At 38.2% G+C, this 19,051-nt stretch overlaps 1 protein-coding gene across 1 annotated transcript; it reads right to left on the reverse strand.

Moving 5' to 3' along the window:
* Positions 1–7,135: 7,135 nt before the first annotated feature.
* LOC137965251 (uncharacterized mitochondrial protein AtMg00810-like) lies at positions 7,136–7,923 on the reverse strand. Its single transcript, XM_068811596.1, has 3 exons — positions 7,545–7,923; positions 7,368–7,442; positions 7,136–7,215 (listed from the first exon to the last, which is right to left on the reverse strand). Exons 1-3 carry the CDS (start codon positions 7,921–7,923, stop codon positions 7,136–7,138), a joined length of 534 nt encoding a protein of 177 aa, XP_068667697.1.
* Positions 7,924–19,051: the final 11,128 nt, after the last annotated feature.

The raw sequence follows: 19,051 nt of genomic DNA on the forward strand, positions 1-19,051 counted from the left end.
TTTTTTCAGAAACAAATTAATGTCTACAACTATTAGGTGCCTCATTATATCATTTTTTCAGGAAATGTTGGAAAAGTATTTCTACTAAAAATACATCTCTATGGACTATTAGTGCCACATGTTTCCATAAAATAATTTTCTAGCATAAAATTCTTACCGGGAAAATTTTCTTTTTAGGCATTTTTTGTTGAAACAAACTACTTACGACTATAGGACCTTGTTAGCGAATTTTTTCAGGCAATGTTGGAAAAGTATTTCTAGTAAAAATACGTCTCTAGGGTCCATAAGGGCCCCATGTTTCCTAGAAACACTTTTATACTTGAAAATTCTTTCCAGGAAAATTTTATGCTAAGACAATTTTTGCAAAAACAAAACTGTCAACAACTATTCGGTGCCTTGTTCGATCATTTTTTTTCAAGAAATGTTAGAAAAGTATTTCTTGTAAAAATACATCTCCGAGGATGATTAGTGCCTCTTGTTTCCAGGAAACACATTTCTAGCTAAAAATTCTTACTAAAAAAATTTTGTGCTAAGGCAATTTTTTATGAAAACATTACTCTCTCCACCTATAAGGCCTTGTTAGTGCTTTTTTGTAGGAAATGTTGGAAATGTATTTGAAGTAAAAATTCATCTCCAGGGACCAATAATGCCTCATTTTTCCAAGAAATACTTTTCTAGTTGTTACAATGTGGGACCCACCATGAGGACATGGGACACCCAAGCTAGCACGAGTTAAGGAGTTAAGAAGCACAAACTGAAATGAGTTATAAGACTTGAAGATCAAGTGGGGCCCACAAAGATACCATGAGCTGGCAACCTTATCAATATGAGCTGGAAGATCATGTGGGACCCAGAAGGATAAGGCCACGAGCCGGCCTTCTCCCTTATATTCACGTGATTGAAGAAAGAGTGCTAGTTCAACTCATATTAGTCTTCTAGTAGATTGGTTTGAATAGACTTATCTTAAAGAGTTAGAGTTGGAATGTAATTAGGAGATTGAAAGGCTAATTGTGTGAAGGACTCTATCTCTTCCTCTACTATAAATAGAGGTTTTTTAATTTGGAATTAATCAAGTTACACATCTCATTCTCGAGTTACTTTTTCCCTCTCTCTCTCTTTTCTTGGCGCTACCTCTCTTTTCTCTTTTATTTTTTCTTCTCTCTATCCGAGAGTTCTTCTTCCCTTTTCTTCTTTTTCTTTCTTCTTTATCTTGCTTGGAATTATGGAAAAGGGATCCTAATTTCAATATGGTATCACAGCATTATATTTAGGATCTCTCGTCAAAGAAATGCTCTAGAGAAGTGATGATCAACACCACTCAAAGAAGGCTCTTTTATGAAGGAAGAACACAATCCGAGAGATAAGTGTTCAAAATTATTTTTTGAACATCATGTTACTGGTTTCCGAATTTAGAAGATGATTCAAGGATGAATATGTGAATGCCTTGATCTTATTATATTATGGATATGCATGTCTCTCTATCTAGAAGGAGCTATCAAAACAGTTTTGTCGGTTTGGAAATTCTGTTTATCGAGACCAGTCCATGATCAGATTATTGGAATTTTTTTTTCGTCGGATAAGAGTTCCATGATAGAGAAGATTATTATTGAGTCTCTTATGAGAAGTATTAGAGGGAAAAAATCAGAATAATAATTTAGCATCAATGATAAAATTCCCCATACATCGAGTTGATTGAAGTACTACTTGGTGTTATTATTAGAAGTTTTTTTTTAAGAAGGGCCTATCATGGTTGAAGAAAATATGAATATCAAAGGTGATATACTGAGAATCACCACCATACCCTTATGTAGGGTATCAAATTTTATGAGTTGGTCCACATCGGTTTGGAGGTTCCTTATAACAAAAGATCTACTTGGTCACGTCACCACCCGAGGACCACCTATTGATGAAGATGATATTTTTTATATGAACTGGCTGAAAATTGATACTTTGGTAATTAGTTGGCTAATAAATAGCATGGAAGAACATGTCTCCAATAATTTTATTCATCTTGACACTGCTAAACAAATTTTGGAGACATGTGCTAAATTGTACTCATACCCGGATACTCTACATAGACCCTATGATATTCTCCAAAGAATGGTGAATACTAAAGAATGAGAAAATATCCATGACTACTTGGCCCGCTTTAGAGGCTTTCTTCAAGAGTGGAAGTTAGCTCAGCCTTAATTACTGCTATTTTTCTTGCAAATGTTAAACCTCATCTTGAGATTGCCAACAGTCAACTTTTGAGTGCTTCTGTTGTCCCAAAGTTTGATGATGTGTGTGCAACACTACTTCGTATTCCAGACACTTCTTCCTCCACAAATGACGTATCATCCACTATGTATTCCGATCATAGAGGATCATCATCTAACCGCGGCCGAGGCCGAGGTAGAGGTTATAGATGAGGCAGAGGAAGAGGTGGAAGGTCTGGTGTTGGTAGAACAGATGAGAAAGAATGTACTCATTGTAAAAATTTTGGACACACTATAGATCAGTGCCGCCACAGGGCATGCACTTACTATGGACAATATGGCCATTATAAAGAAATATGCTATAAAGCCAATGGACAGTCATAATCGACAAGGGCTAATCAAGCCTTTCTAAGTGATACAAAAAAAGAACATCCCACAAAATCAGCAACACATAAAAATATTACTAACGAAGAGTATGAGCTATTTTAGAAAATGAAGACAATGCTTGGTTCTTCTCCTAGTTCCTCCGCCACTACTGCTGCTACTACCGCTTCAGGTATGCTATCTGCCTCATCTTCATCCTGGATAATTGACTTAGGAGCCTCCGAGCATCTTACAGGTAACAAAAATTTATTACATTCTCTATCTCCTAGTCTTTCACACAAGTTTGTTACCATAGCTAACAGTTCTCAAACCAAAGTCCAAGGGAAGGGTTCCACTTTTGTCACCCCATCACTTCCGCTCATTGATATTCTTTATGTTCCTACTTTCCCTTTGAATCTATTATCTGTTAGTCCGCTGACAAAATATTTTAATTGCTCGGTTACCTTCTCACCCATTTCATGTGTCTTTTAGAATCTTATAACGAAGCAGGTGAATGGTGGAGGCCATGAACAAGGGGGGCTTTACTACTTGGACTTGCCGAAAATAAATATGGTTTCTACTACTAAAAATGAGACAAGGTTATGACACAATCGGTTGGGACATCCATCTACACAGTCATTGCATTATATGTTTCCATCTCTTTTCATTGTGAGGTTTGTCAATTGAGTAAACATCAAAGGAGTACATACTCTCCTCGTCCAGTGGTCAAAAGTGTCACTCCATTTTCGTTAATTCATACTGATGTTTGGGGGCCCTTTAGTGTTTCAATATTTCTCAAGCAAAATATTTTATACTTTTATTGATGATTTCACTCGCATAACTTGGTTGTTTATCATTATGGAGCATTCTGAGATACTATTCATTTTTAAGTCATTTCATGCTATGGTACTTACACAATTTGGTAAGAAAATAAAAATTCTCCAGTCTAATAATGCCAAAGAATATGTTTCCAAAGACCTTGACACATTTTGTCAAGAAAATGGCATTATCCATCAAACATCATGCGCCTACACTCCTCAACAAAATGGTGTAGTTGAAAGGAAAAATCATCATATTCTTGAGGTAGCTCGAGGTTTATTATATGCCATGAAAGTTTCATACTTTTATTGGCCTCATACCGTCCTTACGGTTGTTTTCTTATAAATCATCTACCATCTACAGTTCTTGGTAATAAATCTCCTTACTCAAGATTATTACCGAATGATGATCCATTTTCATTACATTTGAAAGTCTTTGGATGTCAATGTTTTGTTCATAATTCATTACCTAGACACAACAAACTTGATCCTACATCTATCAAGTGTATCTTTTTGGGATACTCTCGCACAGAAAGGGCTATGTTTGTTATAGTCCTACTCTTCAATGTTTATTTGTGTCCAGGGATGTAACACTTTTTGAAGACTCCTCATTTTATTCTGATAGAGCTCCTCCTGGTCTGTCCTCGGTACCAGGTTCCCCTCAACCGGTTGTGCCTCGTGATACAGAGATTATTCAACCCCCAGAGCAAGTGGCCGACACCACACCTGCTGAGTTAACAAATCCACCAGAGGTAAGTCCTTCATCACCAGTTATTTTTGGTCCTCAATTTGATACTCGTCCTATTTCTATATGGAAAAAACCTCGATCATGCACTAGACCTTCTACTTCTCATCCCATTTCAAATTTTGTGTCTCATCATCGCCTCCCACCTTTATTTTGTCAATTTCTTTCTTCTATTTCCTCCATATTCGTTCCACAGTTATATCAAGAGGCTCTACAACATCCAGGGTGGAAGGTAGCAATTGATGAAGAAATAAAGGCTCTTAATGACAATCATACATGGTCACTGGTTCCTCTTCCCACAGGTAAAAAACCCCGTTGGTTGCAAGTGGGTTTATACTATCAAACATAATCTGGATGGGTCAATTGCACAACTGAATGCTCAACTGGTTGCCAAAGGTTATACTCAGTTCTATGGAATTGATTATGAAGAAACCTTCTCTCCAGTGGCAAAAATGAACTCGATACGTATATTATTATCTCTGGAGGCCAATTCAATATGGCCAATATATCAACTTGATGTGAAAAATGCATTTTTTAATGGTGATATTAAAGAAGAAATTTACATGCAACAACCACCTGGGTATGTGGTTGTGGGGGAGTCTGTATGCCGCCTTAAAAAATCTCTATATGGTCAAAAGTAGTCCCCTTGGGCATGGTTTGAGAAATTTAGTCAAGCCATCATATGGGCGGCTTGCACAAATGCTCTATAGATCACTCAGTATTTATTGAAAATACACCGAGAGGTAAGGTTATTATGGATGTATATGTTGATGATATTATTTTAACTGGGAGTGATTCCAAGGGCGTTCAGAAAACAAAGGAGAAAATATGTGTTGAATTCAAGAAGAAGGATCTTGGAATACTCAAATATTTTTTGGGTATTGAAGTATTACAATCTAGACATGGGATTGTGCTATCCCAAAGGAACCTTGATCTACTAGAAGAGACATGAATGATGGGATGCAAACCAGCAGACACTCCAATGGATGCAAATACAAAATTATGTGGAGGCATTGGAGAAGATGTAGATATTGGGAAATATCAAAGACTAGTGGGACGACTTATTTACCTGTGTGTAACAAGGCCGGATATTTCATAGGCAGTAAGTGTGGTAAGTCAATACATGCACAAGCCACAACTTAGTCATTGGAAAGCACTTGAAAGAATACTACGATATCTGAAAGGAGCTCCAGGAAGGGCACTTCTCTATAAAAACCATGGTCACTTCAACATCGAAGGATTTCAAATGCAGATTGGTTGGATTCCTGAATGACAAAAAATCTACTTCGAGATTTTGCACTATGGTTGGAGGGAATTTGGTTACATGGAAAAGCAAAAAGAAAAATGTAGTAGCACAGTCGAGTGCAGAAGCTGAATACAGAGCCATGACACACACTATTAGCGAACTCATATGGATAAGATCTCTTCTCACTGAATTGGGATTCTACAAAGAAGCACCAATCGATCTATACTGTGACAATCAAGCAGCAATACACATTCCATCGAATCCAGTCTTCCATGAAAGGACAAAGTATATTGAAGTGGATTGCCATTTTATACGAGAAAAGTTCCAAGCTAGTTTCTTATCTATGAAGCATATATTATCACAAAGTCAAGTTGCAAATATTCTCACCAAGCCGGTTACTCACAAGATTATGTCTACCATATGCAGCAAGCTGGGCATTTATGATGTTTTCTCAACCCCAGCTTGAGGGGGAGTGTTCCAATGTGGGATCCACCATGGTGCACAAGCTGGTGGGACCCACCATGAGGACGTGGGACACCAAGAAGAGTCCTCACCCAAGCTAGCACGAGATAAGGAGTTAAGATGCACAAGCTGAAATGAGTTAGAAGACTTGAAGATCAAGTGGAACCCACAAAGATACCACGTACTGGCAACCTTATCAATATGAACATGAAGATCATGTGGGACCCACAAGGATAAGGCCACGAGTTGGCCTCCTCCCTTATATTCACGTGATTGAAGAAAGAGTTCTAGTTCAACTCATATTAGTCTTCTAGTAGATTGGTTTCAATAGACTTATCTTAGAGAGTTAGAGTTGGAATGTAATTAGGAGATTGAAAGGCTAATTGTATATGGACTCTATCTCTTCCTCTACTATAAATAGAGGTATTATAATTCAGAATTAATCAAGTTCACATCTCATTCTTGACTTACTTTCTCCCTCTCTCTCTCTTTGCTTGGCGCAACCTCTCTTTGTTCTTTTTTTTTTCTTCTCTCTATCCGAGAGCTCTTCTTCCCTTTTCTTCTTTTTCTTTCTTCTTTCTCTTGCTCAGAATTATTGAAAAGGAATCCTAAATTCAACACAAGCTGAAAATTCTTATCAGGTAAATTTTATTATAAGACAATTTTTGCTGAAGAAATTACTTTATAATGACAAACGGAGGCTGATGGAACAACCAAGACCAGAGCTTCTAGCTCTGGGTTTTTGTGGACAAAACCACCATAACTGAGGCTGACGCCACAACCTACACCAAGAGCTCCAAGCTTTGAGTTCGGTGGACAGAACCACCAATGCCAGAAGCCAACGGAACAGCCTGAGAGAAGAGCTTCAAGCTCTGGTTTCACCTTGAGGAAGAAGACACCAAGGAGGCTGGAAAAATGGGAGTGCTGCTCCCCTCCTCTCCTTTTCCATTTAAAGTTATGATTAGGTTAATTACATTACAGCCCATGGGCTCAATACAATGCAACCCAGCCCAACTAAACCCTTTCTAATTACCCTATGTACAAGACATAAATTCTACAAAAAATATTAACATAAAGCCTATCTAATATAAATTTCAACATATGGTAACATCCCCCCTCAGATTGATGTTGGGAAGCCAACCGGCTACAATTTGCCAACCAGAAAATTATGTCGGGGTTGAGACAATGCTTTGGTGAAGACATCAGCCAGTTGAAGATCTGAAGAGATGTACGGAAGAGATATTACCCGGCGCTCTAAAGTGTCGTGAATAGAGTGACAATCAACCTCAATGTGCTTGGTGCGCTAATGGAAAACAGGGTTGGCAGCAATCTGAATAGCACTTGTATTATCCGCATGGAGTGGTGCAGGGTAGTATGATGAAACTGGAGTTCAGCAAGAAGATCGCGTAGCCATATAACTTTAGAACACGCAGTCGACATGGCATGATACCCGGCCTCAGTAAAGGACTTGGACACCCAGTCTTGTTTTTTAAATTTCAAAGAAATCAATGCATCCCCTAAAAACATACACCAACCTGTAGTCGAGCGATGGGTATCGGGGCACCCAGCCCAATCAGCATCATTGTAGGCAACCAGTCCAATCACGGAGCCTATAGGAAAGAATATTCCACGAGTAGGAGAACCTCACTGATAGCGGATGATGCGCTGAAATGCTACAAGATGAAAGTGCCGATGAGAAGACCTAAACTGACTGACCTGATGAATGACATAGAAGATGTCTGGATGAGTAGTGGCCAAGTATATGAGACTTTCAACCAGGCATCGATAGATAGTAGGATCATGAAGAAGAGCCCCTTCATCTTTCCTATATTTGACATTGATCTCCATAGGAGTAGCAACAGAAGAAGTGTCCTCCAACCCAACTAGAGTAATAATATCTTGAATATACTTAAGCTGGTTTAAGAAAATATCATTCGGTCGATGATGTACTTCCATCCCTAAGATGTACATGAGCTGGCCAAGATCCTTCATATGAAAAGTTGCATGTAACACCTGTTGAAGCTTAGTAATCAGGCCAGAGTCAGTGCCAGTAATGATGATGTCATCCACATAAACCAAGAGAATGACCATGCCCGCAGTAGACTTCTGATAGAAGAGAGGAATCATACTGACTCTGTGTAAACTTGTGGAGAATAAGTGTACAGCAAAACTTCTCTAACCAAGATCGGGGAGCTTGCTTAAGCCCATACAGAGGACGGCGTAGCTTGTAGACATCATTAGGAGAAGAATTAGTCATACCAGAGGGGAGCTTCATGTAGATATCCTCCTGTAGATCACCATGTAGAAAAGCATTCTTCACATCCATCTGATGCAGTGGCCAGGACTATGAGGCTACAATGGCTAATATAGTGCAAACTATGGTCATCTTGGTAACTGAAGTAAATGTATCATTATAATCAATCTCATATTCCTGCTTGTTCCCCGGGGCTACGAGGCAGGCTTTGTACCGATCCAAAGATCCATTTGAATAACTTGACAGAGAAAACCCATTTACTCCCAAGAGGCCGAATAGAAGGGGGGCAAGTAACAATGTCCCAAGTGTGATTCTCCTCTAGAGTTTGTAGTTCTGTTTGCATTGCCTGTTGCCAACACTCATGTGACATTGCATATTTGTACCAAGAGGGAATGAAAATAGATGATAAAGTCACCGCAAGAGATACAGGGGAGGAGAAACCATACCTATCAGGGGGCAAGAAGGGCAAGTAGACTGGCAAAGAGTGGTGGAGGCTGAGCAGAGGGATGATCAGGAGCTGGAGGGGGCACATATGAAGTGGGGTGAGACTCATCAAAGCTAGGCAGAATAGACAAAGATGCAGATGGCAGTGCAACATGAGATGGAAAGAGATATTGATTTTTAAAGAAAACTACATTCTAAGAAACACGGATTCGACAAGCATGTGGATCATAGCAAACATAGCCTTTTTGAGAAATGGCATAACCAAGAAAAGCACACATAATTGATTGGGATGTAAGTTTGTGTCGTTCATGATCGAGTAGATGCTCAAAACAAACACAGCTGAATGTTCGAAGATCAGTATATGACAGAAAATAACTAAATAACTTAAAGAATGGAGAAACATGATACAAGGTAGGAGATGACAGGCAGTTGATTAAATGAACTAAGGTAGAAAGTGCTTGACAGGAAAAACGGGGAGGAACAAATGATTCAAGTAGAAGGGTTCGGACCATATCAAGAAGGTGAAGTTTTTCAGCTATGCAATCCCATTTTGTTGCGGTGTCAAGGGACAAGAACGCTGAGAGATAATGTCTTTTCTTTGAATAAAATCCTAGAACTCAATAGACATGTACTCACCTCCAGAGCTAGAGCGCAGTACCTTAATGTGAGCAGAGAATTGAGTTTGAAGAAGCACAAGAAACCGCTTAAACACTACGAAAACTTCAAACTTAGCCCATCAGAAGTAGACCCAAGTAAAACGAGTGAAGTCATGAATAAAGGTAACAAAGTACTTGTATTGCTCATGCGAGACAACAGGCGCAATTCCCCAAACATCACTATGAATAAGATCAAAACAGTGGGAGGCATGCAAGGGATGATGAGGAAAAGGTAGATCATTACTTTTTCCAAGTTTGCATGATGAACAATCAAAAGAAAGATCAAGAGAAGAGCATGTAGGACAGCCTAATAAACCAGATTTAATCATTGTACGAAGAACATCGGAGTTTGGGTGGCCTAGACGTCTATGCCACATCTTAGTGCCAGGGCCAACAAAATTACATGCAAACGAAAGTACAAGAGCACATGGATTAATGGTGGAGAGAAAGACTTTAAGTGGAAATAGGTGTCTCACTTTAGGCCCCTTCGCGATCACCTTCCTTGATGCTTGATCCTGCACAACACAACCAGAGCGAGAAAACTGAACATTAAAATTTTTATCAACCACTTGACCAACAGAAAGAAGATTTGTAGAGAGGTTAGGGGACACAAAAACATCAGCTAAGGTGGGAGAGTGATCACCAATAGCAACAGTGTTGATTCTCAGGTTTCCATCATACTTTTGGACATTAGAAAGAGACACGACATTGTTGGTCATATGGTTAGAACCACCGGAATCAAAATACCATGGCTGAGCAGAGACTTTATGCTTACCTAAGAGACCAAAAGTAGAAAAAGCAGATATGATAATTTGTTGTACCATTTCAGGGGTGAGTGTGTTCGGATTTACGGGTGATTGAGGAACAGGAATTGTAGTAACTAGGATAGCAGTCGGCAATGCTGTAGAACTAGAAGTACCAGTGGGGGCATGATAAGCAGTATTCTTCTTCTTTTTAGGGCGAGTAAGACAAGTTGTGATGAGATGACCCGGCTTCTTGTAGCAGTTACATGACTTCTTGGGGCATTCCCGAGCAAAGTGACCATAATCCTTGTTGTGAAAGCACTGGACAGAACTCTTGTCCCGACCTTATTTTCCCTTGTGTTGCATAGGCCACAGTAGCAGAGGTATCAGCCTAGACCCAATGTTCCATGCCAACCTAAGTAGCAATGCACTCCTCCTCCCTAAGAAGTTCACTAAAACAGCCATCCAGAGACGACACTGGATGATGATTCATCAGATGTGAACGAGCAATCTCAATCTCGGGATGGATCTTCATCAAGAATTGATCTCTCTTACTGGTTTCATGTACGACTTGCATAGCAGAGAGAGCTGCAACTAGGACGTTCTCATACACTATATCAGTATAGTCAACCGTAAGGTTTTGAAAACCTGAAAAATATTCTTCAATGGAATGGCTTCCTTGCGTGAAGTTAGCCATCTCATATTCTACTTGAAACCGCTGAGCCGTTTTGTTTTGATGATAAACCTTGTAGAGGTAATTCCACATATCCACTGCAGTTTTATAGGGCCTCAGATTAAGAACTAGGTGCGGCTCAACATATCCAAGAATCCAGGCCATGACCCTAGTATCAATGGTGGTCCATTTTGACAAAGCTTCAGCCTCGCGAGGTGTTGTATCACACCCATCAATATGACCATAATTCTTTTCCCATGACAAATAACCGAAACTGAAATGCCCAGGCACTATAGTTCTTTCCCGTGAACTAAATAGGAGAAAAATCTAACTTGTCCGTTGACATGATGAGAGCTAGAGTGACTGAATACAATCCTCACAAAAATGTTTTCCAAAGGCCACAAATGGACTGAAACCCTTATTGAAATTTTCAGAAATACGACCCTGCTGAAAATTCAAGATCTACCCCAGTGTAGTGACTAGACCAATACGACCCCGATGAAAATTTCAGATCGTACCTCACTGCGGTGACGAGACCAATACCACACCGTTGAAAATTCCAGATCTACCCCACTACAGTGACCAGACCAAAGGTCACCTTACTACTGAACAGCAGTGTAGCCAAGCATCTTTAACCCAGAACACAGTGTAGCCAAGCACTTTCAGCCCAAAAACTCTGAGCTGGGACAGAAACACCAGCAGCCACCAGGAACCTTCAGCCAAGAAACTCTGATCTCAAAAAGAAATCTTCGAACAAGGAAGATTCAGCCCACTCCTCATAGCTCGGACAGAAACACCAGTAGCCACACCAAGAACCGTCAGCCTAGAAACTCTGAGCTCGGACTGAAACTTCAGACCTGAGACCTTTCAGCTTCCTCTGACAGAAACTGTGAGCTCGAACAGAGCTCTAACTCGTCGGACAGAGAGCTTGAGCTCCAAGCTCACGTCCACCACTCCCATAAAATCTTTCAAGAATAGGTCCAAGCTCTGATACCATAACAAACGGAGGCTAACAAAACAGCCAAGACTAGAGCTTCCAACTCTCGGTTTTCGTGGACAGAACCACCACGAACTGAGGCTGACGGCACAACCTACACCAAGAGCTCGAAGCTCTGAGTTCGGTGAACAGAACCACCACGACCAGAGGTCGACGGAATAGCCTAAGAGAAGAGCTTCAAGCTCTGGTTCCACCATGAGAAAGAAGACACCAAGGAGGCTGGAAAAATGGGAGTGCTGCTCCCCTCTTCTTCTTCTCTATTTAAGCTTAGGGTTAGGTTAATTACATTACAGCCCATGGGCTAAATACAATGCAACCCAGCCCAACTAAACCCTTCCTAATTACCCTATGTACATGACATAAATTATACAACAAATATTAACATAAAGACTATCTAATATACATTCCAACCTATGGTAATATATAAAACTTTAAGTCTTTGTTAGTGATTTTTTTCAAGAAATGTTGGAAAATTATTTCTAGTAAAAATATATCTCATGGGACCATTAGTGCCTTAGCACATTTTATAGCTAATATTTCTTACCAGGAAAATTTTGTGCGAAGATAATTGTTTTGAAACAAATTACTTACTACAACTTTAACGACTTGTTTGTGTTTTTTTAGGAAACATTGGAAAAGTGTTTCTTGTAAAATATGACTCCAGGGGACCATTAGTGTCAAATGTTTCCTAGAAGTAGTTTTCTTACTAAAAATTCTTTCCTGGACAATTTTGTGGTTAGACAATTGTTACTGAAAAAAATTACTTTCTACAACAAAAACGCCTTGTTAGTGCATTTTTTTAGGAAACGGTGGGAAAATATTTCTAGTAAAAATACGTCTTTGTGGACCATTAGTACCTCATTTTTCCTGGAAACACTTTTCTAGCTGATAATTTTCTCCAGAGAATTTTTTTTGGTAATGCAAATTTTTCAAAAAAACAAATTTCTTTCTACAACTATAAGGCCTTGTTAGTGCCTTTTTTAGGAAATATTGGAAAATTATTCCTAGTAAAAATTTGCCTCCAAGTAACATTATTGCCTCGTGTTTCCTAGAAAGAATTTCTTGGTAAAAATTCTTACATGGAAAGTTTTGTGGGAAGATAATTTTAGCTGAAACAAATTAGTTTCTACAACTTGAAGGACTTGATAGTACTTTTTTCCTGAAAACGTTGGAAAAATATATCTATTAAAAATATGTCTCCAGGGACCATTAGTGCCTCATGTTTCCTTGAAACACTTTTCTATCTGAAAAATACGAAGAAAATTTTTTGTACAATATTTTTTTATAAAAACAATTACTTTGTCCAACTATAAAGCCTTAGTAATGCCTTTCTCGGGAAAAGTTGAAAATTTATTTCATTTAAAAATACGTCTCTGGGGACCATTAATGCCTCATGTTTTCTGGAAACACTTTTCTAAGTGAAAATTCTTACTAGGAAAATTTTGTGCTATGGAAATTTTACATGAGACCAATTTCTTTCAACAGCTCTCAAACCATATTTGTGTTTGTTTTTTTTCAGAAATATTGGAAAAGAATTTCTAATAAAAATATGTCTCCAGAAACCATTAGTGCCTCATGTTTCCAACACGTACTTTTCTAACTGAAAATTCTTTCCAGGAAAATTTTGTGGTTGGGCAATTTTTTCTAAACCAATTTACTTTGTACAACTAAAAAGCCTTGTTAGTGCATTTTTTTTCAAGAAATGGTGGAATAATATTTCTTGTAAAAATACATCTTCGTGGACCATTTGTACATTGTGTTTTTTGGAAACACTTTTCCAACTAAAAATTCTTACCAAGAAAATTTTGTGGAAACACAATTTTTTCTGATACAAATTGCTTTCTACAATTATAAGGCCTTGTCAGTGCTTTTTTTCTAGAAATATTGGAAAAGTATCTCTACTAAAAATACATCTCCAGGGACCATTAGTGCCTCATGTTTACTGGAAACACTTTTCAAGTTGAAAATTCATTCCAGGAAAATTGTGGTAAGTTAATTTTTAGGAAACATTGGAAAATTATTTCTAGTCAAAATAAATTTCCAGGTAGAGCCTCTCCTAGAAGCATTTTTCATGCTGAAAATTTTTTCCTGGAAAATTTTGATGTAAGGTAACTTTTGCTGAAACAAATTACTTTCTACAAGTATTAGGCCTTGTTTGTGCATTTTTTTTGTGGAAATGTTGGAAAAATATTTCTTGTAAAAATATGTCACTGAGGACCTTTAGTGCCTCATGTTTCCTTGAAACACTTTTCTAGCTGAAAATTCTTACCAGGAAAATTTTGTGGGAAGATAATTTTTGCTAAAACAAATTATTGTCTACAACTATTAGGCACCTTGTTAGATTTTTTTTTTCAAGAATGTTGGAAAAATATTTCTCATAAAAATGCATCTCTAAGCATGATTAGTGCCTCTTGTTTCCAGGAAACACATTTCTAACTAAAAATTTGGACTATGAAATTTTTTTGTAGATGAAACAAATTGCTCTATCCTCGTATAAGGCCTTGTTAGTGCATTTGAAATTTTAGGAAATGATGGAAATGTATTTCTAGTAAATATATGTCTCCAGAGACCAACAGTGCCTCATGTGTCTTGGAAATACTTTTCTAGCTGAAAATTCTTACCAGGAAAATTTTGTGGTAAAATCATTTTCGTGGAACAAAGAGAGAGAGAGAGACTAAATTACTAGCTAAAAATTCTTACCAGGAAAATTTTGTGTTGAATTTAGGATCCCTTTTCCAATATTCTAAGCAAGATAAAGGAGAAAGAAAAAGAAGAAAAAGGAAGACGGGCTCTTGGGTAGAGAGAAGAAAAACAGAAAAAAGAGATGTGCACCAACCAAAGAGAGAGAGAGAGATTTACTCAAGAAGGAGATGTGTAACTTGATTAATTCCAAATTACAACACCTCTATTTATAGTAGAGGAAGAGCTAGAGTCCTTATACAATTACCCGTTCAATCTCCTAATTACATTCCAACTCTAACTCTCTAAAATAAGTCTATCAACACAATCTACTAAAAGTCTAATATGAGTTGAACTAGAACTCTTCTTCAATAACGTGAAAATAAGGGAGGAGGCCAGCTCGTGGCATTATCCTTGTGGGTCCCACATGATCTTCCAACTCATATTTATAAGGTTGCCAGCTCGTGGTATCTTTGCAGATCCCACTTGATCTTCAAGTCTTCTAACTCATTTCAGCTTGTGCTTCTTATCTTCTTAACTAGTTCTAGCTTGGGTGAGGACTCTTCTTGGTGTCCCACGTCCTCATGGTGGGTCCCACGAGCTCGTGCACCATGGTGGGTCCCACATCGTAACACTCCCCCTAAACTAGGGGTGATGGTGGACATAATCTTGTGAGTGACCGGCTTGGTGAGAATATCTGCAACTTGACTTTGTGATGATATATGCCTTAGAGATAAAAAAACCTGCTTGGAACTTTTCTCGTATAAAACGGTAGCCCACTTCAATAGGTTTTGTTCTTTCATGGAAGACTGGATTTGATGTAATATGTATTACTGCTTGATTATCACAATATAGATCCATCAGAGCTTCTTTGTAGAATCCCAATTCAATGAGAATAGATCATAGCTATAGAAGTTCACTAACCGTGTGTGGCATGACTCTGTATTTTGCTTCTGCACTAGACGGCATGCTCTGTATTCTGCTTCTGCACTAGACCGTGCTACTACATTTTGCTTCTTCCTTTTCCATGTAACCAAATTCCCTCCAAACATCGTAAAAAATCCAGAAGTAGATTTTCTGTCCTTCGGGGATCCGGCCCAGTCTGCATTTGAGAATCCATCAATGTTGAAGTGACCATGGTTTTTATGGAGAAGCCTTCTTCCTGAAACTCCTTTCAGATATAGTAGTATTCTTTCAAGTGCTTTCCAATGACTAAGTTGTGGCTTGTGCACGTATTGACTTACCACACTTACTACATATGATATATCCGGCCTTGTTACACACAAGTAAATAAGTCTTCCGACTAGTCTTTGATATTTTCCAATATCTACATCTTCTCCACTGCCTCCACATAATGCTGTACTTGAATCTATTGGAGTTTCTACTGGTTTGAATCCCATCATTCTTGTCTCTTCTAGTAGATCAAGGGCATACTTCCTTTGGGATTGCACAATCCCATGTCTAGATTCTATTACATCAATACTCAAAAAATATTTTAGTCCAAGATCCTTCGTCTTGAATTCAGCACATATTTTTTCCTTTGTTTTCTGGATGCCCTCAGAATCACTCTTAGTTAAAATGATAACATCCACATATATAGCCAGAATTACCTTACCTCTCGGTGTGTTTTCAATAAAAACTGAGTGATCTCCAGAGCATTTTTAAAAGCCAGCCCGTATGAGGGCTTGAATAAATTTCTCAAACCATGTCTGATGGGTCTGCTTTAGACCATACAAAGATTTTTGAGGTAGCATACTGACTCTCCCTCAACCACATACCCAGGTGGTTGTTACATATAATCTTCTTCTTTAATATCCCCATTAGAAATGCATTTTTCACATCAAGTTGATATATTGGCATTGATGAATTGGATGCCAGAGATAATAATATATGTACCGAGTTCATTTTTTGCCACTAAAGAGAAGGTTTCTTCATAATCCTTTCCCTAACACTGAGTATAACCTTTGGAAACCAGTCAAGCCTTCAGTCGTGCAATTGACCCATCTGGATAATGTTTTACAGTATAAACCCATTTGCAACCAACGAGTTTTTTATCTGGTGGAAGAGGAACTAGTGACCATGTCCGATTGTCATTAAGTGCCTTCATTTCTTCATCCATTGCTGCCTTCTACCCTAGATGTTGTAGAGCCTCCTGATAGGACTGTAGAATAGATATGGAGGAAATAGAAGAAATAAACTAACAACATAAAGTGAGAGGCGGTGATGAGACACAAAATATGAAATGGGATAAGACGTAGAAGGTCTAGTGCATGATCTAGGTTCTTTCCTTATAGCAATAGGACAAGTATCATATTAATGGCCAAAAATAACTGGGGATGAAGGACTTACCTCTGTTGGATCTGTTAACTCGACGGGTGTGGTATCGGCCACTTGCTTTGGGGGTTGAATAATCTCTGTATCACGGGGCACAACTGGTCAAGGGGAACCTGATACTGAGGACACACCAGGAGGAGCACTATCAGAATAAAATGTGGAGTCTTCAAAAAATGTTACATCCCTGGACACAAATAAACGTTGAAGAGTGGGACTATAACAAACCTAACCCTTTTGTGTACGAGAGTATCCCAAGAAGATTCACTTGATAGATTTAGGATCGAGTTTGTTGTGTCTACGAAATGAATTATGAACAAAGCACAGACATCCGAAGACTTTCAAAGGTAGTGAAAACGGATCATCATTTGGTAATAATCTAGAGTAAGGAGATTTATTACCAAGAACAGAAGTTGGTAGACGATTTATAAGAAAGCCGTAAGGACTGCATGAGGCCAATAAAAGTAAGGAAATTTCATGGAATATAATAAACCTGCTTTGTTGTAAGATCCTGAAATACACATGAACTGGGTCAGAATGTAATAGAGCTATTAAAATATTTTGTCAGCTGACTAACAAATAAAAGATTCAAAGGGAAAGTAGGAAATAAAAGAATATCAGTGAACGTAAGTGATGGTGTGACAGAAGTGGATCCTTTCCCCTGGACTTTGGTTTGAGAACCGTCAGCTATGGTAACAAACTTGTGTGAAAGACTCATGGATAGAGAATGTAATAAATTTTTGAGTGCATTTTTTTCATGAAACGTTGGAAAAGTTTTTCTCATAAAAATACGACTCAAGGGACCATTAGTGTTGCATGTTTCCTTGAAACACTTTTCTTAATCAATATTCTTAACAAAAAATTTGTGGCAAGGCAATTTTTTTTGCAGCAAATTACTTTGTACAACTTTAAGGCCATGTAAATTTTTTTTTTTTAGGAAACATTGGAAAAGTATTACTAGTAAAAATAAGTTTGCTAGGATCATTAGTGCTGCATGTTTCCTTGAAACATTTTTCTTGATCAAAATTCTTAACAAAAAATTTGTGGGAAGACAATTTTTTTTGCAGCAAATTACTTATTACAACTATAAGGCCATGTAAATGTTTTTGGTTAGGAAACATTGGAAAAGTATTTCTAGTAAAAATAAGTTTGTTTGGACCATTAGTGCCTCACATTTCCAAGAATCACTTTTCAAGCTTAAAAATCATACATGGAAAATTTACTGGTAAGGTAATTTTTGTTGAAATAATTATTTTCTATAATTATAAAGCCTTGTTACTGTATTTTTTTAGAAAATGTTGGAAAATTACTGCGAGTAAAAATACATCTTCGGGGACCTTTTGTGTCGCATATTTCATGGAAACACTTTTCTAGCTAAAATTTCTTACCCAAAAAATTTTGTGGTAAGGCATTTTTTCTTAAAGAAATTAATTTCTACAACTAGAAGGCCATGCTAGTGCTTTAAAAAAAATATTGGAAAAATATTTCTAGTAAAAATACGTCTCCAGGGATAATTAGTGCGTCACGTTTCCTGGAAGTACTTTACTAGCTGAAAATGCTTACCATAAAATTTTTGTGTTAACACAGTTGTTTTTTAAACCAATTATTATGTACAACTATTCGGCCTTTTTAGTGAATTTTTCAGGAAATGTGTTATGGACTCGATAGCCGAACGAGTCATCCAAAGACGACGCGGATGAATTAGTGACTCAGAGAAGATCACTCAAGTAACTTAGGATTTATATGTTTGATTTATTTCAGCACATAGTAGCGTGTAAGCCAGCAATGGCAATATTCTAAAAACTCATAATTGGTCCTTGGTGTGATTAGCCTTAAGAGGACTGACGAAAAGAGGAAAGACAAGTCGAAATTCACCACAAACAGGATCAGTGTTCTCCTCTAAGGAACCTAGGATCAGCATTCTCCTTGATGAACCCAAGGTTCCGGTCTCCCTTTGATGAGCTTGGCTTCTCCTCTTCACTTCACGAATTCACCCTTTATTAACAATTCTCGGTAAAGATAGGTCGGCCAGGGAAATCTGTTCGAACAAGTCCTATTCTGAATCCCCTTGACGATCCTTCCTTTCGTCGTGTGATGAGGTCTATGGTCAAGGACCATAGCACTTTGGTATCACAACATATAAATATGGGGGAGTCTTCAAACCCTGAAGATTTGATGGCAAGGGTCACGGAAATGATGAACACTAGACAGAGGAGACGGAGGGCTGACTGGCAGCATTGTTGGATAGCCAACTCTCTCAAGTATATGAGATGATTTCCAGTAGAACACCAACCCCAAGAGATTGGGAAAGGGCACCTTCGAATGGGCAAGACGCACACCACGCTGGACAAACAGAGCACCCTGGATATGGGGGAAATTTTAGTCCAGGTAACGGGGTAGTTCCAAGGTACACTAAACTTGATTTTCCGGTCTTTAATAGGT

Source organism: Aristolochia californica, unplaced genomic scaffold (assembly GCF_029961685.1).
Source record: "Aristolochia californica isolate CCGP_79_NKW_82.1479 unplaced genomic scaffold, dmAriCali1.0.hap1 SCAF_5, whole genome shotgun sequence".
Taxonomy (NCBI): domain Eukaryota; kingdom Viridiplantae; phylum Streptophyta; class Magnoliopsida; order Piperales; family Aristolochiaceae; genus Aristolochia; species Aristolochia californica.